The sequence below is a fragment of the Mobula hypostoma genome, chromosome 4 (genome assembly GCF_963921235.1).
Source record: "Mobula hypostoma chromosome 4, sMobHyp1.1, whole genome shotgun sequence".
In the NCBI taxonomy this organism is placed as follows: domain Eukaryota; kingdom Metazoa; phylum Chordata; class Chondrichthyes; order Myliobatiformes; family Myliobatidae; genus Mobula; species Mobula hypostoma.
In genome coordinates, this window is record NC_086100.1 from 109,394,434 (window position 1) to 109,414,473 (window position 20,040).

The window sequence follows — 20,040 nt, forward strand, 5'->3', positions numbered from 1 at the left end:
TCTGAAGCCTGGGTCCCTAAGAAAGATTGATGTTTACAAATTCACTCTGGCAACCTCTGTGACACTGGTGCCAAGCTGTATCAGCGCTTGCCCTTCCCTTGGACTACATCAGTGACATGGAGAGGGGGGAACCCACTGAATGGGCAACAGCAGGTTCTTCAAATCTTCCTGCCCAGGCTTGCGCGCTGGAGAGGACACAGTTCACCAGCGGCACAAACCCATCATCCCTTGGGATCGACGACTGCCTACCACCGAGTCAAAGAGGGATGCAAAGGCTTAATCTTCATTCTTTAACTGCAGATCATCAAAGATTGGATCTTGGACAAGCAGTCTCACAACAGGCAGCAAATGGGTTGAAGGGGAGTGATGAGATAAGAAAAGCTGTAATTATGTTCGGCCATCCATTGTCCTAAGGATGTCCTGAATGCTTTCGTATCTAATGAAGTACTTTTCAAAAAACTCTATGGAGCTGGGAATTGTATAGCAAAGGATAAATATGTAAACCAATTACTGTTTCTAGGGTAAGAAGTATATGGGTAAATAGCTAAAGAGATGGAAAAGTTATCCCTTACAAAGAAATACACAGTGAGTGAAATTGTATTGATTTGGAAGCTCCAGGGGTCTGTACTGAGATCCCTCGTAGTGAATAAAATGTCTGGTCTCAATGCTGCTAGATGCATTTAAAAATGGTTTTATGTTATATCGGTTCATAGTAGGATTTAGTAGTCTGATCTATAGTTCATGTTATGATTTGTTCTGGTCACTCATCTTTTTGTTGTATTTTGTGCGGTTTTGATTGGGCCGGCCTCCAGGTAACAAATGGTGCAGTGCAAGACTGAACTGAAGTGAGCTGCACTGAATATGCCAAGACACTTTTGATAACTTTTCAAGTTGGTGTTTTATATTCTGTGTTTCTTGCTTATTCTTTTTGCCGTCTGCGTGATTTGTTTTTATTTGCACAAGGGGATGTTTTTATTTGCATATGGGGATGGGGGGTGGGTAGTTAATGTTTCTCTTTGAACAGGTTTCTCTGGTTTTCTTTGTTCCGTGGCTATCTGTGAGAAGGTAAATCTCAGGGTTGTATATTGCACATACAGTATACTTTGTTACCAAATGTACTTCGAATTGTTGAACCTTTGGATTATTTTGACAATCTACTCATTTTAAATTAGGTTGTAACATTTATTTCTATCAAAAGAAGAAAATAAAATGAGAAATGATTTCTTCTGAACTGTGTTCTGACCAGCATCTGTTTAAATTTTAGTTGTTTTTAGGTACCATTGTTGGTGCGGGATCTAATAGACATCATCAATGGCTACAAAAAATAAGTGATATGGAGGTAATGTCTTCGATAATTACAAGTTAATAATTTTCTGAGTGTGGCTGAGAGACCACAAGACATAGGAGCAGAATGATGCCATCTGCCCCATTGGCTCTGCCCTGCCATTCCATCATGGATGAATTATTACCATCTCTACCCCATTCTCCTGCCTTCTCCCGACACCCTTACTGACCAAGAAATGAAATGACAGGGGAGTGGAAGAGAGTGAGAGAATGGAGGGAAAAGGAGGTGTGAAGAAAAGAGCTGAGGAACTGGAGGGAGAGAAGAGGATAGCAGCGGAGAAGGGGGGAAGAATAGAGATAATGGATGAAGAAAAGCGATGGAAGAAAGGAGAATGGAAAGAGTAAGGCTGAGAAAGAAAGGGAAGGTGACAAGATAGAGAAAATGGACTGGATAGGGTACGATGGGAGGGAGAAAAGGAATGCAGTAGTCATTCCCTCCAAAGTGAGGGGAACGGACAGGAGGTTCTGTCAGCCTGATAGTGATACCCCCATGGTGAGTAGCCTCCCAGGCGCCAGGGAATGGGATGTCTCGCATCGGGTGCAGAGTATTCTGAAAGGAGAGGTTGAACAGCCAGAAGTCTTGATACACGTTGGTACCAATGACATAGGTAGAAAAAGGGAGACGGTCCTGAAGAGAGAATTCAGCGAGTTAGGTAGGAAGCTGAAAAGCATCCGAGGGTAATAATCTTGGAATTGCTGCCTGTGCCACGTGCTAGCGAGTGCAAGAATAGTGCATATTAATGTGTGGCTGAGAGACTGGTGTAGGAGGCAGGGCTTCAGGTTCCTGGATCACTGGGGCCTCTTCTGGGGGAGGTACGACTTGTACAAAAAGGACGGGTTACACCTGAACCCAAAGGGGTCCAATATCCTAGCAGGCAAGTTTAATAAAGCTGTTCAGGAGGGTTTAAACTAATTTGGCAGGGGGATGGCAACCGGAGTAATAGGGCTGAGGAAGGGAAAAACAGAAATAAACCAAAGATAGCGTGCAACAGAGATTATAGAAAGGATAAGCAGGAGATGAGCCATAATCTCACAGCCAGTGGGATGAGTTGCAGGACAATAGAGGCGTGGTGCATTTAAAACAGAAAGCAACAAAAAATGGACTGGAAGTGTTATATTTGAATGCGTGCAGTATAAGAAATAAAATGGATGATCTTGAAATTCAGTTACAGATTGGCAAGTATGAGGTTATGGCCATCTCTGAAACTTGGCTAAAGGATGGCTGCCATTGGGAGCTGCACGTCCAAGCATATACGGTGTATTGGAAAGATAGGTTAGAAGGCAGAGAGGGTGGTGTGGCCCTGTGTATAAGAAATAATATTAAATCATTAGAAAGGGATGACATAGGATCAGAAGGTGTAGAGTCTCTGTGGGTTGAGTTAAGAAATGACAAGGGTAAAAGGACCTTAATGGCAGTTGTATACAAGCCTCCAAACAGCAGCCGGGATGTGGATTACAAAATACAGCAGGAGATAGAAAAGGCATGTCAGAAGGGCATGTCAAGATAATTGTTCGGGATTTTAATATGAAAGTGGATTGGGAAAACCAGGCCAGTACTGGACCTCAAGAGAAAGAATTTGTAGAATGTCTAAGGGATGGCTTTTTAGAACAGCTTGTTGTTGAGCCCACTGGGAGATCGGCTGTGCTGGATTGGGTGTTGTGCAATGATCCGGAGGTGATAAGAGAGCTTAAGGTTAAGAAACTCTTAGGAAACAGTGATCACAATATGCTTGAATTCACATTGAAATTTGAGGAGGAGAAACTAAATTCCAATGTGTCGGTATTTCAGTGCAATAAAGGAAATCACAATGGCATGAGAGGGGAACTGGCCCAGGTTGACTGCTAAGAGACATGAGCAGGAAGGACAGCAGAGCAGCAATGGCTGGAGTTTCTGCAAAGAATGAGGGAAGTGCAAGACAAGATGTATTCCAAATAAGAAATTTTCAAAGGGACACTACCGTGGCTGACAAGTGAAGTCACAGCCAAAGTAAAAGCAAAAGAGAGGGCATACAAGGAAGCCAAAGCCAGTGGGAAGATAGAGGATTGGGAAGCTTGTAAAAACTTGCAGAAGGAAATTAAGAAGGTCATTAGGAAGGAAAAGATGAATTATTGAAAGGAAGCTGGCGACTAATATCAAAGAAGATACTAAAAGCTTTTTTAAGCATATAAAGGGTAGAAGAGAGTTGAGGGTAGATATAGGACCAATTGAAAATGACACTGGAGATATTGTAATGAGAAACGCAGAGACGGCAGAGGAACTGAATGCATATTTTGCATCAGTCTTCACAGTGGAAGACATCTGCAGTATACAGAACGTTTAAGAATGTCGGGGAAGTGAAGTATGTGCAGTGAAAATTATGACTGACAAGGTGCGCAGAAAGCTTAATGGTCTGAGAATGGATAAATCTCCTGGACCTGATGGAATGCACCCTTGGGTTCTGAAGGAAGTAGCTGAAGAGATTGCGGAGGTATTAACAATGATCTTTCAAGAATTGATAGATTCTGGCATTGTACCGGATGACTGGAAAATTGCAAATGTTACTCTGCTATTTAAGAAGGGTGGAAGGTAGCAGAATGGAAACTCTAGACCTGTTAGCCTGACATCAGTGGTTGGGAAGTTGTTGGAATCGATTGTTAGGGATGAGATTACAGAGTACCTGGAGATACATGGCAAGATAGGCCAAAGCCAGCATGGTTTCCTGAAAGGAAAATCCTGCCTGACTAACCTACTGCAATTTTTTGAGGAAATTACAAACAGAGTAGACAAAAGAGATGCAGTAGATGTGGTGTACTTGGATTTTCAGAAGGCCTTTGACAAGGTGCCACACATGAGGCTGCTTAGCAAGATAAGAGCCCATGGAATTACAGGGAAGTTACTAGCATGGGTGGAGCATTGGCTGATTGGCAGAAAACAGAGAGTGGGAATAAAGGGATCCTGTTCTGTCTGGCTGCCAGTTACCAGTGGAGTTCCATAGGGGTCGGTGTTGGGACCGCTGCTTTTTATGATATATGTCGGTGATTTGGACTGTGGGGTTAATGGATTTGTGGCTAAATTTGCCGATGATACAAAGATAGGTAGAGGAGCGGATAGCGCTAAGGAAACAGAGAGCCTGCAGAGAGACTTAGATAGTTTAGGGGAATGGACGAAGAAATGGCAAATGAAATGCAATGTTGGAAAGTGTATGGTCATGCACTTTGGTGGATGAAATAAACGGGCAGACTATTATTTAGATGGGGAGAGAATTCAAAATGCAGAGATGCAAAGAGACTTGGGAATCCTTGTGCAGGATACCCTAAGGGTTAACCTCCAGATTGAGTCGGTGGTGAAGAAGGCAAATGCAATGCTGGCATTCATTTCTAGAGGTATAGAATATAAAAGCAAGGATGTGATGTTGAGGCTCTATAAGGCACTCTTGAGACCACATTTGGAGTATTGTGTGCAGTTTTGGGCTCCTTATTTCAGAAAGAATATAATGATATTGGAGAGGGTTCAGAGAGGATTCACGAGAATGATTCCAGGAATGAAAGGGTTACCGTATGAGTAACGTCTGGCAGCTCTTGGGCTGTATTCCCTGGAGTTCAGGAGAATGAAGGGGGTATCTCATAGAAACATTCTGTATGTTAAAAAGCCTGAACAGATTAGATATAGCAAAGTTATTTCCCATGGTAGGGGAGTCCAGGACAAGAGGGCACGACTTCAGAATTGAAGGACATCCATTTAGAACAGAGATGCAGAGAAATTACTGTAGTCAGAGGGTGATAAATCTGTGGAATTTGTTGCCATGGGTGGCTGTGGAGGCCAAGTCATTGGGTGCATTTAAGGTAGCGGTAGATAGGTTCTTGATTAGCCAGTGCATCAAAGGCAGGGGAGTGGGGATGACTGGAAGAATTGGATCAGCCCATGATTGAATGGAAGAGCAGACTCGATGAGCTGAATTGCCTACTTTTGCTCCTATGGTCTTGTGATAGAAGTGGTGAAGGGGAAAGATGGGACCACCAAGAAAGTGAAAGAAAAAAGAGGATGAGTAAGAAAAAACATAGAAACATAAAAACATAGAAAGTAGGTGCAGGAGTAGGCCACTCAGCCCTTCGAGCCTGCACCGCCATTTATTATGATCATGGCTGATCATCCAACTCAGAACGCCGCCCCAGCCTTCCCTCCATACCCCCTGACCCCCGTAGCCACAAGGGCCATATCTAACTCCCTCTTAAATATAGCCAATGAACTGGCCCAACTGTTTCCTGTGGCAGAGAATTCCACACATTCACCACTCTCTGTGTGAAGAAGTTTTTCCTAATCTCGGTCCTAAAAGGCTTCCCCTTTATCCTCAAACTGTGACCCCTTGTTCTGGACTTCCCCAACATCGGAAACAATCTTCCTGCATCTAGCCTGGCCAATCCCTTTAGGATTTTATACGTTTCAATCAGATCCCCCCTCAATCTTCTAAATTCCAACGAGTACAAGCCCAGTTCATCCGGTCTTTCTTCATATGAAAGTCCTGCCATCCCAGGAATCAATCTGGTGAACCCTCTTTGTACTCCCTCTATGGCAAGGATGTCTTTCCTCAGATTAGGGGACCAAAACTGCACACAATACTCCAGGTGTGGTCTCACCAAGGCCTTGTACAACTGCAGTAATACCTCCCTGCTCCTGTACTCGAATCTTCTCACTATAAATGCCAGCATACCATTTGCCTTTTTCACCGCCTGCTGTACCTGCATGCCCACTTTCAATGACTGGTGTATAATGACACCCAGGTCTCGTTGCACCTCCCCTTTTCCTAATTGGCCACCATTCAAATAATAATCTGTTTTCCTATTTTTGCCACCAAAGTGGATAACTTCACATTTATCCACATTAAATTGCATCTGCCATGAATTTGCCCACTCACCCAACCTATCCAAGTCACTCTGCATCCTCTTAGCATCCTCCTCACAGCTAACACTGCCACCCAGCTTCATGTCATCCGCAAACTTGGAGATGCTGCATTTAATTCCCTCATCCAAGTCATTAATATATATTGTAAACAACTGGGGTCCCAGCACTGAGCCTTGCGGTACCCCACTAGTCACTGCCTGCCATTCTGAAAAGATCCCGTTTACTCCCACTCTTTGCTTCCTGTCTGCTAACCAATTCTCCATCCACATCAATACCTTACCCCAATACCGTGTGCTTTAAGTTTGCACACTAATCTCCTGTGTGGGACCGTGTCAAAAGCCTTTTGAAAATCCAAATATACAACATCCACTGGTTCTCCCCTATCCACTCTACTAGTTACATCCTCAAAAAATTCTATTAGATTCGTCAGACATGATTTTCCTTTCACAAATCCATGCTGACTTTGTCTGATGATTTCACCGCTTTCCAAATGTGCTGTTATCACATCTTTGATAACTGACTCCAGCAGTTTCCCCACCACCGACGTTAGGCTAACCGGTCTATAATTCCCCGGTTTCTCTCTCCCTCCTTTTTTAAAAAGTGGGGTTACATTAGCCACCCTCCAATCCTCAGGAACTAGTCTAGAATCTAACGAGTTTTGAAAAATTATCATTAATGCATCCACTATTTCTTGGGCTACTTCCTTAAGCACTCCAGGATGCAGACCATCTGGCCCTGGGGATTTATCTGCCTTCAATCCCTTCACCACTTCCCTACTAACATGTATTTCGCTCAGTTCCTCCATCTCACTGGACCCTCTGTCCCTTACTATTTCTGGAAGATTATTTATGTCCTCCTTAGTGAAGACAGAACCAAAGTAATTATTCAATTGGTCTGCCATGTCCTTGCTCCCCATAATCAATTCACCTGTTTCTGTCTGTAGGGGACCTACATTTGTCTTTACCAGTCTTTTCCTTTTTACATATCTATAAAAGCTTTTACAGTCCGTTTTTATGTTCCCTGCCAGTTTTCTCTCATAATCTTTTTTCCCCTTCCTAATTAAGCCCTTTGCCCTCCTCTGCTGAACTCTGAATTTCTCCCAGTCCTCAGGTGAGCCACTTTCTCTGGCTAATTTGTATGCTTCTTCTTTGGAATTGATACTATCCCTAATTTCCCTTGTCAGCCACGGGGAGTGAGGGGATTGTGGAGAGGGTGTGGGGGTGGAAGAGAGAGACAGAGACATTAAGAGAGAGAGAAAATGAAAGGAACAGAAGTACAAAGGAAGGAAATGGGAAGATTAAGTAAGGAAATAACATGAAGGAAAGGAGGGGACAGAGAAGGCACCAGGATAGGAAGATAGAGGGAGCAGTAGCGAGAGAGATGGGGTCGCGGCATGAGTGGCTGAGTAAAGAGAGTTAGAGTGACAGGAGAGACCATCCCTCTGCTCTACTTCTCCCTCTTCTCTCCCCTCTCTCTTTGTCTCTTACTCCACCCCCCTCCCCTGCCTGTTTCTGTACTCCTGTTTCCACATTCTTCTCTCTGTTTGATGTTTGGCAATAATTTTAAAATATTTTATAACATATTATTGGTCACTTCATTACACATTGATCCTATAATTTATTTCTCATTGTACGTAGATATTTGGATGCTTTGCGTTGACAGAGTTGAGCCATGGCAGCAATACCAAAGCAATTAGAACAACAGCCAAATATGATCCCGCCACTCAGGTTTGTAGCTCCAAACGTGATTGACTACGTGCTTCTTAAAGTACCTTGCTTCCATTAATTGACCATTCTGGGTTTTATCTTTTATGATGGTGAGAGGAGACCTGCAGTAAGTGCTGCTAAGCAGTCTCTAATTCAGAGTCCTGCCAAAACCCTCCATGAACTTTGGCGTTAATGGTTCCACCTTCTTGCTTTAGTTCAACTTCGCCACACATGTGGTCATGAGAAGTTGCTCGGTGGCATCAGCAATGGATGAATTTCACAGGGTATTGACAGTGGTTCCAAATTGAGAAAGTCCAAAATTTCATCTAATGTACTATGATATCAAGCACACTCAGACTTGCAGACTGATTGTTTTAATCCTTTGGCAAATACCAGTCTTTTTTAATTCTTCAGTATTTTGCTGGGGACTCACCACTCAGGTTCCATTTCAATGGGGATTTTAGAGCTTTGGCCTGTGATGAAGAGGAGAAAGCAAGTTGCAATGTTTAATCATTGAACATTACCACATTTTCATGAATTATATATTTTAGATTATTTTAATTTTTCTATATTTTAAATAATTTACTTAAAATGTCTTTAATTGCCTGCCTGAAACTTGTGTAAAAAAAATACTAGAAGTGTTTACAACAAGCAACGTTCCCAATAGACCTTGCCATTTGTCAGAGGTGTTTTGGAAACAGGATCTCCTCACTGTGCCCCCAGAGGCAGTACTGCTTTCAGCTCTCCCGGGTGGAACCAGCAAAGCTGCACCCTGACTTGGTATGTTCAGCGCTGGGAAAACAGTCATCATCCATCCCAGACAAGGAGGCCAGCCATTGAGACCTGGCACAAGAAGTCACTTTTCTCATTTTTAAAATCTTTTTTATTAATTATTATTAAAGATCAACAGAAAATATATCAAGGTAATCAACTCAACATGTCATATACAATGAAGAATCAAATTACCAAATAACTGATAGAAGTCACTTTTCTGACCTGTTCATAGAATTGAAGAATTGTGCAATTGTAAAGGATTAAACATACAGAGAATAATGCTATATTTTATCTTGAAGGGGTAGAGAGGTGAAAAAGAGAGTTATCTATATTAATAAATTATTACACTGTACTCACAATTTAGAATATTCATGGCCATCAGTGTCTTGTCATAGTGTACATATTTAAACAATCAGTAAATACAACAAACTTCGTGCATACAAAGCAAGAATATAGAACATAGAAATCTACAGCACATTACAGGCCCTTCGGCCCACAATATTGTGCCAGCCATGTAACCTACTCTAGAGACTGCCTACAATTTCTCTACCGCATAGCCCTCTATTTTTCTAAGCTCCATGTACCTATCTAAGAGGCTCTTAAAAGACCCTATTGTATCCACTTCCACCGCCGCTGCCGCAGTGCATTCCACACACCCACCAATCTCTATCTGAAAAACTTACCCCTGACATCTGCTCAGTACCTATTTCCAAGCACCTTAAAACTATGCCCCCTCATGTTAGACATTTCAGCCCTGGGAAAAAACCTCTGACTATCCACACGATCAATGCCTCTCGTCATCTTGTACACCTCTATCAGGTCACCTCTCAGCCACCATCGCTCCAAGGAGAAAAGGCCAAGTGCGCTCAACCTATTCTCATAAGATATGCCCTCCAGCCCAGGCAACATCTTTGTAAATCTCCGAAGAAACAGTGCAAAATTTTTGAATTAATGTTGACTACACTCAGTAGTGTTCATTTATTTCTTAAACCATAGCACCATTGCCACTTGTGGCCTCCTCAAGTGATACACCCTTTTAGTGTTTGAGGGACTTCCCCATCCAACTCTGCACCCCCCCCCCCACCGTGTGATGGTGGAAAGAGCCTGGATTGTGGTCCTTGCCCACAAAGCCTTAGTGCATCTCCCCCCCGCCCCAACATACTTCTGCAGCCCAAAATATGCCAGTCCACAGCATTCCCTAACAGTCATCTCTGTGGTTCACCTACAAGCTTCGAGCTGTCCAAATGGCAACTTTCACCAGGTTGAAGACCTTACAGCAGTAGTTGACGTCTGTCTCAGTTCATGCCTCTGGAAAGAGCCCATAGGTCAGAGCCCAGCATTACACAGGTGCTAGAGAGGCACTGAAACAAGGTGCTATGCGTCCTTCCCCACACTCTCTTAGCACGTCCGTAACCAGGTGTATGACCATGTCTTCGCTCCCACAGCCACCCTGATGACAGCATGTGTTAGGGACAGTATGTTCTCTGTATAGGATGGATTTGACTGAAGATTCCTCACACTGCTGGCAAGTGAGGTCTTGGTGCATGTTGGTGAGTTTTGGTGATGAGGCATTCTTGGAGGAGTTTTCTCAGGAGCCACCTCACAGTATTCATGGACTCCCTATACTGCATTGTCTGTAGGACATTCTGTGCTGACCACTGCCTGATGGACTTTGGTTGAAAGTGTTTGCTTGGACGGACTCCCACAAAGGACTGGGACTGGGACGTTGCACAGCAGTGGGGCCAGACCTGTCCACTGCAACACCAGGGATAGATCCAACCTCAGCCATGTAGTGACACTTGGTGCCCATATACTTTGGATCCACGTACAGTCTGATGCAGCTACACACAAAGGTGATCGTCAGGTTGAGGACTACTCTGGGTACATCATTACTCCCATTCCAGGAGGACTTGTACATCGTGACCCATCCGATTCATGTCACCCTGAACCCCCAGATGAACTGGATGGCTTTGCTGGTTACCAAGGCAGAGGAAGAGGGAAACGAGCCATGCCTGCATCAGGTACTGCTGCCCTGAGAGCCTTTCGGACTTGATGACCAAGTTCTTCCCAGTTGTTGGCTTTGAATGTCATTTCCACAGACCAGATTTTTGATTGACCTTTCTAATCTGCTTCTGCCGATATGTGTTACACACTTCAGCCCTTTCAAACCAAATCCCCAGCATCCTCAGGTAGTCAGACCTGGCAGCAAAAGTGGCGTTTGTTCAGTCGGACCAGTTGCCAAAGAGCACCATCTCATTGTTACCACCACTGACACTGGCCCTCGAAGCCAACTCACACTGGTTACAGATGCTGATCATTTGGCTAGCTGACTGTGGATCTGAGCAGAAGACAGTAACATTGACCACAGATAGGTTCTAAGTAACGTGCTTGTACTGCCTAGCAAAACACTTCTCTTCCTTCCTGATGGACTTGGCAAAGAGTTTTATACAGTACACAAAAAAACACAGGGGAGTGACCAACCCTGCCTGACTCCAGACTTATCTGCCTCCTTCCTGTTGACTAAATTACATATAGATATCAGTGTAGAGCACTTGAATCCAATTTCCGTTTCTCTCCTCAAAACCCACTGCCCAGGACATGGTGTATTCTCATTGCTGCCATCAGGAAGCAGGTACAGGAGCCTCAGGACTCACAACATCGGGTTCAGAAAAGGTTATTACCCCTCAAACATCAGGCTCTTGAACCAAAGGGGATAACTTTACTTGCCCCATCATTGAAATATTCTCACGACCAATGGACTCAATTTCAAGGACTCTTCATCTCATGTTCTCAATATCTATTGCTTGCTTGCTTCACTCTCTCTCTCTCTCCACCTCCCGCCCCGCTCTCACTTGTCCCCCTCTCTCCCACCCCTCCCCCCTCTCCCCTCCCTCTCTCCCCCTCCCCCTCTCTCCCCCTCCCCCTCTCTCCCCCTCTTGGAGAGTATGTCCATCATATACATTGGGGATATCCTGTCGAAGACATTCTCCTGGTCCAGGCTGACCAGAAGAAGGCAGGCATCTACCCCTATGTATTGCATGGAGATGATGGTATCTCTGAGCAGCACAGGACTGTCAGAGATAGCTGTTATCTGCTTCTGGGTCAGAGGTATCATTGCTTTGAGTACCTGTAAGAATAAGAGAACCAGACAATGCTCCACCTGTCTGCTGCCTGTCATGCTTGTGCTCAGAGTTTGAAATAGTTAACTGTTTATAGTCTTGTCCATGCGGTTAGTAATGTTCATTATAGGGAAAACTATACTTAACGGTTTAATATAGCTTTTCCAGTTACCTGAAAAAGTACAAAGATACAGAAGAAAGAATAGCAGCAAGGAGTAATTTACTGGACTCATTTACTGTCTGTATTTCTGGTCTTTAATGACTTAATCCTAGTAGGTATGGAGTTGAATCAGGATTGAGTGGGAATAGACAAGTTCTCTAATAGACATATGTAATTCAGGTTAATGTTGTGACTTGTGTGAGGAACTCTACTTCCAGAAATGAAACTTCTGTGTTTATTGGAAATGTGTTAATTAATAAATACTGTATTTTGAATTGGCATTTTGGGAAATAGTTTAGCAACAATTTGAGGGTTTTCTTAATTTCCTTTCCTTAAGGTAATGGAGATAGTAGTTATGGTTTTGGATTTCTAAGTCACAATATCTACATTTGAGGATTTTGAAAATCATCTAGGATGTTTACTGTAATCCATAAATTAAAATATTACTGAACTGGATAACCTGGATGAATCCTTTCCACTTGTAACTTATTCAGAGTCATGATGGATTCTGTCATTCACCTTTTTAAGCAGAAGATGATGACTTTTGAACAGCAAGTAGTTTTTACATAGTACCTAGCAGCTTCAAGACTTTAAGCACTTAATCCAATGATTTAAGCAATTAATACAAAAAAATGTGAATTTTGACATCTTGGATTTAAGGCTTCATCTGACAAAGACTTGGTTTTATGGGGTAATTTTCTTTTTTATGGAAAATATACACAAATAATATTACCTTAAGACCAAGGGAATAATTAAAGCTTGAATACAGTTTTTTTAAAGTGCATTCTGGGAGTTTGCTGCGCTTTGGGAAATAAAGCTTTAATTGAGAACAATACTTCTCTTAATATTCCCATAATACTGTTCTATTATATTTCTTATTTTCACTTCTGGTATCTCACATGAGCTCCCTTTTGTTCCTTTTTCTTTGTAGGAGGAAGTTTAACCTGAGGCTCTTGAATCTCTTGCTGAAATTGTTTCTTTTGATCTGATAGTTTCCAGTCCAGTTGTGCTAAATTTCTTCTCAGTCTAGTGAAATCAGGCTACCCCAAAGCCTTTATTCTTATTTTGTTTTCATTCTTTTCAAAAGTGAATTAAATCAAATTGAATTATGATCAGCACCACAAAAAACATTTGGGTGGATATCCCTTCTTTCCCTGAAACTGAATCCATAATTTCCTTTGCATTACCTCCTGTTAGGCTTTGGACTTGCTACATACTGGCTGAAAAGGTAGACCTGAATGCAACAAAATAATTGCATGTCCTTTGTTTCTTTTACTTTGAATGCATCCCAGTTAGGGGTAATTGCTCAAACTTCTTCACCTCCCCCTGCTCATTACTGTTCCATTGCTTTTTCAATCATTATATATTTGGTCGTCTGTCTCCCAGGGATCCACAGTGCACAGTATGGTTGCTTTTGTTTAGTTTGGTGGTTCAGTGCAGCCATGCTTGATCTTTTCTCAAATCTCTCACTGGTTCATAAAGTTACCCCCTTTTCAGCTTGAATTTAATCCAAAAACCTTGAAGCCATGAATGTTTACATAACAATCCTGCATTATAGACTTCGAGAGAGGGAAAGCAGAGGTCCATGAGTCAGTTCTGATCAGAGGTGGAGAGGGTTAGCAACTTTAAATTCCTGGGTGTTACTATCTCAGACCACCTGTCCTGGGCTCAGTACACAAGTGCAATTGTGAAGAAAGCACAGCAGCATCTCTACTTCCTTAGGAGTTTGTGGAGATTCTGTGTGACACCTAAAATTTTGACAAACGTCTATTGATGTGTCGTAGAGAATGTATTGACTGGCTGTGTCATGGCCTGGTATGGAAGGACCAATGTCTTGAATAGAAAATCCTACAAAAGGTAGTGCATTCAGCTTGGTACATTGCGGGCAAAGCCCTCCCAACCATTGAGCACATCTACATGAAACACTGTTATAGGAAACCGCAGTCATCATCAGAAATCCTCACCACCCGTGTCATGCTCTTTCCTCGCTGCTGCCATCAGGTAGAAGGTACAAAAGCCTCAGGACTCGCACCACCAGGTTCAGGAGCAGCTTCTTCAATAGAAAGGGATAACTACACTCACTTGCCCCATTATTGAAGTGTTCCCACAACCAATGATCTCACTTTAGGGACTCTGTATCTCATTATCTCTTGTTCTTTTTATTTATTGCTGTTTATTTATATTTGCATTTGCACAGTTTGTTGTCTTCTGTACTCTGGTTGATCCTTCGTTGACCCTGTTATAGTGACTATTCTATAGATTTGCCGAGTATGCCCACAGGAAAATGAATCTCAGAGTTGTATATGGTGATATATATGTACTTTGATAATAAAATTTACATTAAACGTTCCTAAGCCTTTTTTGGTAAGGTGTTTCCATGTGTTTATCAGTGTGTTCTGTTAATATTTCCATACAGTGATATCAATGCATTTAATTATATACCATATTTTTTGCAATAATTATAAAGTTTTCTAATGATTTGCTAGTCTAAGTTTTAAAAACTTCTGGCACAGTTACATCTGGCTCGTTATTCTGTTTCTGTTAGGAATTTATCATCAATTCTCCTGACTCTGAAGCAGCCAAATTCTGGGTTGGAAACATGGGGAAAAATGGCACACATGCTGTAGTATTTGCACAGCTTTATACGGCTGATGGAGTTTGTCATGGACTTCATGCTTTTATTGTTCAGGTAAGGCTTGTGTTTAACACTGAATCCCATTCATAATTGTTTTTATGAAGCATTTGTATGGGTTGGCGATAACATCTTCTTCTCGCTGACAGTCAACACAGGCACACTTCAATGGTGCATGATGAACTCACTGTTCTTCTCTATGCTCATGATTGTGTGGCTAGACATAGCTCAAACAGCACCTATAAATTCACCCATGACACCACACTTGTTGGCAGAATCTCTGAAGGTCCCTGTGCTTGAATGGGGCGGAGGGGTGAAACCAAGTGACGGGGAAGACCAGTGGGTAGATGGGGAAGGGGGATGAAGTAAGAAGCAGGGAGTTGATAGGTGGAAAAGGTAAAGGGCTGAAGAAGAAGGAATCTAATAGGAGAGGGCACTGGGCCATGGAAGAAAGGGAAGTTGGGGCACCAGAAGGAGGTGACGGGCAAGTGAGGAGTATGGGGTAAGGGGAATATTAAAAGATTCAAAGTACATTTGTTATCAAGGTATGTATACGGTATACAACCCCAAGGTTCATCTTCCTCACAGACAACCACAAAACAAAACTATGGAACCTGTCCAAAGAAAAAGATTAAACCCCCCCCCCATCTGAAAAAAGATCATGCAAACACAACAAAATGCCTGGACTCTTCCGATTTTGTGTTTTGTATTCTGTGTTTTTTTCCCTCAATTTTTTTGTTGTGTTTACATCATTTTTTTCAGATGGGGGGGGGGTTGGTTTGATGTTTTTCTCAATATTCGTTATCTGAAAGCTGCCCTGATTCAAAACCACCCAAAATAGCAAAAAAAAGGAGGTACCAGAAACACATCATAACATGAACTACAGAGTACAATCCTCAAACTGCATTGATTAAACCTTGTCCAAGACCTGCAACTCTGGCACCATCCTCCACCAGCGACAAGGGAGAGACCATTCAAACACAGGGACCTTCCTTCAGTAGCAGCGAGTGAGAGTGAGAGGGAGACTGTCACACACAGATACCCTCCTCCAGCAGCAGTGAGCAACACCCACTCGCCATCCACACAGTCCTCTGTGCTTTAATCAGTGAGAAATGGAATTGATTGTGGGCTTGAACCAGGCTTCCTGGCTTTGACGCTGCACACTTCGCTTGAAACAACCCCAGAGAGAGCAAAGCGCCAGATCTCTTAATCAGCCAGGAAAACACACCACAGGCTCTAACAGCAGCAGAGCCACTTTTGAAAGAAAAAGAAAATGTGAAAGAGGCAGTTTCATGAACCGTCTGGAAGCTGTCGCCCTTGGTTGTGTTGTTCACTAGCACCATCTTCTTCTGGATATGCTTAGTTGTAGGATTCTGTTGTAGAAGGCGGAAGTTATAGAGAACGACATGCTGGATGCAGAAGCTGTTGCTGTGGCTTCCCAATGATATCTTCTCCCTGTCCAGCTTCATTCCTTACATCTAGACTTGAGCATCCACTTCTCAGATTTATGACAATTTCTTGAGTGCAGTTTAGTAATTCTGAAGCTTCACAGTAACTATATTCCAGGGAATACCTGCATAATTAAAATTCAGCTATAATACTGCCTTAATGTTAATTGTATTTAAGAATCAGAATTAGATTTAATATCACCCGCCTATATTATGAAATTTGTTAATTTGACGGCAGCAGTACAATGAAATACAGATAAATAAATATAATCGTTAAGTTAAAGTAAGTAGTGCAAAAAATCAGTAATAAAAAAGTAATGAGGTTCAATGTCCATTTAGAAATCAGATGGCAGAGTGGAAGAAGCTGTTCCTGAATCGCTGAGTGTGTGCCATCAAGCTCCTGTGCCTCCTCTGATGGTAACAGAGTGAAGAGAGCATGTCCTGGGTGGTGGGATCCTTAATGATGGACACCACCTTCCTAAGGCACTGCTCCTTGAAGTTGTCTTGGACTCTGGTACCCATGATGGAGCGGACTAATTTTACAAGTTTCTGCAACTTACTTTGATCTTGTGCAGTACCCCGCCCCCAACCAGATGGTGATGCAGCCTGTCAGAATGCTCTCCATGGTACATCTGTAGAAGCTTTTTAGTGTTTCAGTTGACAAACCAAATCTCCTCAAACTCCTAATGAAACATAGCTGCTATCTTGCCTTCTTTACAGCTGGATCAATATGTTGGAACCAGGTTAGATCCTCTGAGGTTCTAACACCCAGGGACTTGAAATTGCTCATTCTCTCCACATCTGACCCCTCTATGAGGATTGGTTTGTGTTCCCTTGTCTTACCCTTCCCAAAATCCACAATCAGCTCTTTGATCTTACTAACAAGGTACAAGGTTGTCACTGCGCACCACTCAACTGTCTGGTATATCTCAATCCTATACGCCCTTTTGTCATCATCTGAAATTCTGCCAACAATGGTTATATTATCAGCAAGTTTATAGAGCTATGCCTAGCCACGTGGTCCAGTCATGGGTGTAGAGAGAGTAAATCAGCGAATTTATTAAAAATATTTCCACTGGTTTGCTCATTGGTATCCCCATTGATTAGTTTGTGGTCAAGAACAAAAAAGGTGAAATTTAATGTTGTTTCAAATATCTGTTCAGTACATTGCCATTTTTCCCCTTAATATAGTCCATATAGTTTTGTTCAATTATCTTTCTAAAATATAATCCCTTTACACAGTTGTGAGCTGTTTCAGTAGCTCTCCCCCACCCCACCGACCCCTGCTCTCCTGTAAGCCATATCTTTGTAATCATCAAAACAAATGTCCATATCTTGCAGAAGATTATTAGAAATCAGCAATTAAGATTCTGTCGTAGATTACCGTAAGATTACTGTATTGGTAGTATAATGGAATTCTTATCATAGCTCTGGGAGGGAGAAGAGTGAAGAAGGACAGACCATGAGAGGTAAGTCACTGTCACCCACAGTGAAGCAGAATGCTAGGTTCAGGAAAACAATTCATCCAAATGACTTGTATAACAGCGGCCTACATTGCCTTTCAATCTCTTAGCCTGGTTTGAACTGTAGCATTGAAAAGTCATTTTATAATCCTTTAGTCAGTTTATTTCCATAGACTTTTCTTTTATTGTATTTAGATCAGAGACCCCAAGACACTGTTTTCAATACCTGGAATAATAGTTGGAGATATTGGAAAGAAGATAGGATTCAATGGTGTGGATAATGGGTAAAGTATTGGTTCTATTTTTTTTTCCAGTTTTAATATGAATCAATTTTCTTGAACTCTTTACATTTTTTGTCATAATTAAAATGAAATAATTACAACAAACTGATCACAGCATGGACAGTCTCATTACTACTTCAACTTTATGACAAAAGGGCAAATATAACTCACAGAAATAAAAAATCAAAATAAATTTGGTCTGTGTCCATCAACTAATGTGCACTTCTCACTTAACCTATCCAAATTAAAATGTAAATATGTTTTAAGTAGCTGGAGAATTAATAATGATTTGTATCTGTATAACATTTTTAACCCAAGATGCAGCGATATACTAAGACAAGCATGGGGAATGATGTTACAAAGGAGATACAGGAGAAAGTGGTTTGTTTTTAAAGAGCAGGTGGCCCAAGACCTGAGAGTAAATGCAAGTTTAAAAAGAGTGAAGAGCCTGAGACAGGGAGAGCATAGGCAAGTTTGGAAAGAGCAGGACGTCTGACACAGTGAGAGTGGAAGCTGGTTTTGTAGGCGTGGGGGATCTGAGATAGATAGCACATCCAGAGATCTGACTTCAGTTGTAAAAAAGCAAGGACCTCCAAAGAGCTGCCAATGACAAGGTGTGACATCACAGGAAAAGGTTGAGTGACTTTGCTGTCTGTTCAGATTGAGGAAGAGTTTTAAATCTGGATCATTAGTATATCAATAGGGTACATATTTAACATAATTAAATGTAATTTATTTCATTAAGTAGAACAGAGACAGCTGGGCAGCAATGTGCTACAATTACAAATTATGGGGACTGTTGGATTCCACTATTGTTTACCATAATATCTGCAGCAGGCTTGGCTGCCTAGAGAACTTTGGCTCAGGGTTAGTAAGCAGGAGTTTGAGCTTCAGATCCTGCAACATATCTCGAGGGAGAGTTACCTGGACACTCTGTTCAAAGAGTCATGATTTTAATTTGTATATTGAATGGACTAGTCTCCTCTTGAAATTAATGCTAACGTTAAATTTGCCTTCTTTACCAATGACTCAGTCTGCAAGTGAACCTTTAGAGAATCATTTTCGAGGGCTTTCCCTTTGCATCTCCAATTGCTGAATGTTCTATCTGTTTAGAACAGTGGTTCCCAACCGTTTTTATGTCATGAGCCTCTACCATTAACCAAAGGGTTTGTGGACCCTAGATTGGGAACCCCTGATTTAGAAAACGGTCCATGCCTTTAAACCATCTACCAAATATACTTTCCTACGCTGTATTTCATCTCCTACATCTGTGCCCATTCACCCAATCTGCCTATGTCCTTCTGCAGACTCCCTGCTTCCTCTGCACTACCTGCCCCTCCAACTATCTTTGTATCATCCACTAACTTGGCCACAAAGCCATCAATTCAACCATCCAGATCATTAACATATAATGCAAAAAGAAGCAGCCCCAACACTGCCCCCTGCGGCACACCACTAGTCACTGGAAGCCCACCAGAAAAGGCTCCCTTTATTCCCACAGTATTAAAAGGCTTGGAGAAGGGGACAGCATGCGAGGCATCCAAGATCACGTTTGATAGGAAAAGAGGTGGAAGGGCATGCTACATTAGGGTTACAGAGACTCTTCAACAGGATATAGTCTACTCACTCAGTCTTGGCAGATGAGAAAAATGTGGGTAAATGTGAGTTCATGCGCTGTTGTTAAATGAAACATAGGACAGATAATTATATATGGAGAGAGATTGCAAGTAAGTGAAATATAGGGGGACCTAGGTATTCTTGAGCATGAAGCATGAAAAAGTTTGCATGCAAATACAACGTGTGGCATTTCTTACAAGGGTCTTAAGCTTAGAAACAATGAAGGATGTTGGTGAGATATACTTAGGGATATAACAAACAACAAGTAACTCATAGTAAATAAGTAAGCATGTTTATTTTCCTTGCAGCAAGGGAAGATTAACACCGCACAATAGCCAGTGATAGCTTCAAAAAAGCAGACAACATAATCACTCCTTCATACACAAGTGTTATCTGCCTGTGCCAGTTCAAAGACAGGGTACATTCTGTTAGTCTGCTTAATTAGTGTACTTAGCATTCTTCCAGAAACCAAATTCGCCTGTCTTTCTACAGGTTGTCATGTACTCAAGGTTGCACAAACACTTATCAGCAAAGCACTCTGGTACAATACAGGTTCCATTTTGTTACAGACAAAAATGCTATTTTGTTACTACATTTCCACATTCCTGCCTTTTTGT

The 20,040-nt window shown here is 42.1% G+C and overlaps 1 protein-coding gene across 4 annotated transcripts in view; it reads left to right on the forward strand.

Moving 5' to 3' along the window:
- acox3 (acyl-CoA oxidase 3, pristanoyl) overlaps nt 1-20,040 on the forward strand; it is a 157,684-nt gene that overhangs the window by 37,518 nt on the left and 100,126 nt on the right. For all 4 annotated transcript variants that reach the window (XM_063046352.1, XM_063046351.1, XM_063046353.1 and 1 more), the window contains 4 exons: nt 1,265-1,339; nt 7,861-7,950; nt 14,528-14,671; nt 17,721-17,809. In XM_063046352.1, coding sequence (XP_062902422.1) covers nt 1,265-1,339; nt 7,861-7,950; nt 14,528-14,671; nt 17,721-17,809 — 398 coding nt within the window. The remainder of the gene's footprint in view (nt 1-1,264; nt 1,340-7,860; nt 7,951-14,527; nt 14,672-17,720; nt 17,810-20,040) is intronic.